Genomic DNA, 4,091 nt, shown 5'->3' on the forward strand with positions numbered 1-4,091 from the left:
CAGTGAAAGAGCTGGTTCTTTGAAAAGTCAATAAAATTGACAAACCTATAGCAAGAGAATAGACATAAATAAGCAAATTAAGGATGAAATGAGATATTACTACAGACCATTCAGACATAAAGAGAAAACGCCACACACAACTTTACACACACAAATTTGACAGATGAACTTGGCCACTCCTCAAAAAGCACAACTTGTCCCATTTGAAATACAGAATTTGAATCGCCCTGTAACTATTAAGGAAATTGAATTTATAATGTAAGTTCTCCCAACAACTACAACAACAACAACAACAACAACAACAAAAACCCCTTCAGGCCCTGATGGCTTCACTGGAGAATTCTACCAAACATGTAATGAATAGCACAAATTGTGTCCTGTATCCTTTGGAAAATAGAAGGGAACTTCCCCACCTGATTTATGAGACCAGCACACCCTTCACCAAATCAAAGGTAACACAAAAACCAAAAACAACTATAGACCAAATCCCTCACAAATACAGACACAAAATTCTTTAACCAAGTATTGGCAAATTGAATCCAACAATGTATAAAAAACATTCAACACCGCGACCAAGGGGTATATATTCTAGGGATGCAGAGCTGGTTCGATATTAAAAAATCAGTCAATGTAAAACCCCACATTAACAAGCTAAAGAAGAAAAGTCATGTGATCATATGAGCTGATGCACAAAAGCACTTGACAAAATTCAACATTCATTTATGATAAAAAACTCTTAGCAGACTAGGAATGGACAGAAACTTTATTAAAAGCATTGACAGAATCTCTATAGCCAACATCCTATCTAGTGGGGAAGGACTGGTATCTACCCCAAGATCAGTAGTGAGGCCTGGACTTCTGTGCTCACTTCTTTGAGTCAGCCTTGTGCTGGGCATTCCAGCTGGTGTAACAAGCAAGAAAAGGCAGACAGGCCAGAAGGGAAGATACCAAGGTCCCTATTTTCAGACAGCAGGATGGTATATGTAGGAAATGCCAAAGACTGAAGAAAATCTAGTGGGTTTAGCAAGGCAAAGTATGCAAGATTAATACCCTCAAATCAACTGTATTTCATTAACTAGCAATGAACACATGGGTACCAAAATTAAAACTACACTACGATTGGCATTTGCTCGTAACGAACAGGAATATTTAGGTGTTTATCGAACAGAACACATAGGGAACTTGTGTGCTCAAATATACACAATGGTGAGGGAGGACGGACCGCGTTCAGAGGTTGGGAGACTCAGTGTAGTAAAGATGTCAGTTCTCCCCAGTTGATGTGCAGGTGTAATTCCTATCAAGGTCCGAGCTAGATTTTTTTGTGTAGATGTGGACAAGACTACTGTAAGACTTATATAGAAAGGCAAAGGAAGTGGAATATTTTCTTCCATATTTTGAATACTTAGTTTTAAAATATGTGTTTTGAGGGGCACCTGGGTGGCTCAGTCAGTTAAGCGTCCAACTTCGGCTCAGGTCATGATCTTGCGGTTCATGGGTTCGAGCCCCGCGTTGGGCTCTGTGCTGACAGCTCAGAGTCTGGAGCCTGTTTCAGATTCTGTGTCTCCCTCTCTCTCTGACCCTCCCCTGCTCACACTGTCTCTCTTTCTCTCTCAGAAATAAATAAAAACATTAAAGTTAAATATGTGTTTTGAAAAATATTTTTGGAAAAGAATTAAGTCAACAACTCCGATTACTCAGTTCCAAGCTTATCATCTGCTCTGTGTATCAGGTACAGTAACGGAGAGGCCGGTGCTGGAGCACAGCAGACCACACTAACGTGCCCACTGCGTCCCCAAGCAGCTCGGGACAGGCGCACAGTCGCCGGCCCACCCCAGGCCGCTGAAGCAAAGTCTGTTTTGGCAAAGTCTCTGGGCGATTGGTGTGTCGGGCACCGCTGGGAAGTGTGGGCTCCAAGAAACACTGGAAGGCGGTGCTACCACAAACCCTGACCACTGTCTGTTGAGCCCTGCTGGGGAGGCAGGAAGGGGCTAAGGCAGGGGATTTGGACTGTGCGCACAGCGAGTTCTCACTTCCGCCTCCCTGCCTTCCACCCGCACCCCCTCCCAGGCCCTCCTGGGAGTAGTGGTGCGGGGAGGGGGGTCGTCCCGGGTTCGGCCTCTCCTGCCTCGGCATTCTTGTTTCTGCAGCCCCTCCCTTCCTCCCCTCTTTCAACTGTGGTCAGCCCCCATTGCTTCCTTTTCTTCCCCACACATTCACTGAGTACCTGCAGTACTCCTTGGGCCTGGCATCCCCAGATGTACCCCAGAAATGCCCCAGGTGTCCCCTAGATGTCCCCTAAGTGTGTCCCCCAGGTGTGTCCCCCCAGGTGTGTCCCCCCCAGGTGTGTCCCCCCAGGTGTGTCCCCCCAGGTGTGTCCCCCCAGCTGTCCCCCAGCTGTGTCCCCCCAGGTGTGTCCCCCAGCTGTGTCCCCCAGCTGTGTCCCCCCAGGTGTGTGCCCCAGGTGTCCTCCCCAGGTGTGCCCCCCAGGTGTGCCCTGCCCTCTCTCACTCCTGCTTCCGTGGGGGATCTCAGCCCTGGGTGTAGCTGGCACCTCCCGCTTCAGTCCTAACTTCACTTGAAACACCTGCAGGCATTTCTGCTTTGCTGGCACAGCCCAGGAGAGGGGAGGGAGCTGACGTGGAGCTGATCCCTGGGCAGGTGCCGGGGTTACCTTAGGTCTCAGAGTGGGCACGTGACCTGGGGGCAGGCTGCTGTCTGTGTCGGGCCAGGGCCCCACAGACCAGAGGTCCCCCGCCAGTGGTCTCACCCACGGACACCCCAGGGAGGCTGTTCGCCTGTGAGCTCTCACTGCCTTTTCTCTGTGAATTCCCAGGATCACCTGATTTTCTTCCCACTTGCTATTGTTTTAAGACAGAAATGAAATATAGTGGGAAAAGCACCAGCCGTCTTTACTGAATCAGGGTCTCTCCTGGGCCCCGCTGCCTTCTGCCCCTGTGCCCCCTATCGCCTCAAGGAGACGAACGGGTCCCCGTGTGCCTAGGCTGGGGACGGCCTCAGCGACGCACCTCGGGGCCGGGGTTTGTCCTTCCTGGCGGGCCCCCGGGAGGAAGGAGCCCCCAGGACGGGCCGTCTAATCCGACTGGAAGCAGCTTAGCGGATTGTCTTTTTCTGGCACCTGGTCTGTGACCCCGGGCTGGGATTTGGCCAGAGCTGCGTCAGCGGGGTGCCCCAGGCTCCCGGCACGGCCTCCAGTCAGCCCTGCACCTGCCGGGACGCCTGCTGACCGGGGAGGGCAGGGGGCGCGGGCCAGGGCGGCAGGTCGGGCCCCTAGTGCGCGACGCGGTGGGAGGTCGGCGCCGGCATGGATTTCGGGTCCCTGGAGACCGTGGTGGCCAACTCGGCCTTCATCGCTGCGAGGGGCAGCTTCGATGGGAGCAGCGGCCCGTCCTCCCGGGACAGGAAGTACCTGGCCAAGCTCAGGCTGCCCCCGCTGTCCAAGTGCGAGGGCCTCCGGGAGAGCCTGGACCTGGCGTTCCCCAGCGTGTGCTCGGAGCAGCCCATCGGCAAGCGGCTCTTCCGGCAGTTCCTGGAGGCGGACGAGCGGCACGCGCCGGCCCTGGAGCTCTGGAAAGACATCGAGGACTACGACACCGCTGACGACGACCTCCGGCCGCAGAAGGCCCGCGCCATCCTGGCCGCGTACCTGGACCCCCAGGCCAAGCTCTTCTGCAGCTTCCTGGACGCGGGGGCGGTGGCGCAGGCCCGGGAGGGGCCCGTGGCCAGCGGGGACGGGCTCTTCCAGCCCCTGCTGCGGGCGACCCTGGCGCACCTGAGCCAGGAGCCCTTCCGGGAGTTCCTGGGCAGCCTGCACTTCCAGCGGTTCCTGCAGTGGAAGTGGCTGGAGGCGCAGCCCGCGGGGGAGGACTGGTTCCTGGACTTCAGGGTCCTGGGGAAAGGTGGCTTCGGGGAGGTGTCCGCCTGCCAGATGAAGGCCACCGGCAAGTTGTACGCGTGTAAGAAGCTCAACAAGAAGAGACTCAAGAAAAGGAAGGGGTACCAGGTGGGCAGCCGGCCGCTCACGGCAGGCGGGAGGGGCACCCTGACACGGGCAGGCGGGCCCTTCGCGGGCT

The 4,091-nt window shown here is 54.8% G+C and overlaps 1 protein-coding gene across 1 annotated transcript in view; it reads left to right on the forward strand.

Annotated features, from left to right (window-relative positions):
* Nucleotides 1-3,322: 3,322 nt before the first annotated feature.
* The window catches only part of GRK1 (G protein-coupled receptor kinase 1), a 14,219-nt gene continuing 13,450 nt past the window's right edge, over nt 3,323-4,091 (forward strand). Inside the window, exon 1 of the mRNA XM_077753997.1 lies at nt 3,323-4,021. Within this exon, the coding sequence (XP_077610123.1) occupies nt 3,323-4,021 (699 nt within the window). The remainder of the gene's footprint in view (nt 4,022-4,091) is intronic.

Source organism: Crocuta crocuta, unplaced genomic scaffold, assembly GCF_008692635.1.
Source record: "Crocuta crocuta isolate KB4526 unplaced genomic scaffold, BGI_CrCroc_1.0 scaffold31, whole genome shotgun sequence".
In the NCBI taxonomy this organism is placed as follows: Eukaryota; Metazoa; Chordata; class Mammalia; order Carnivora; family Hyaenidae; genus Crocuta; species Crocuta crocuta.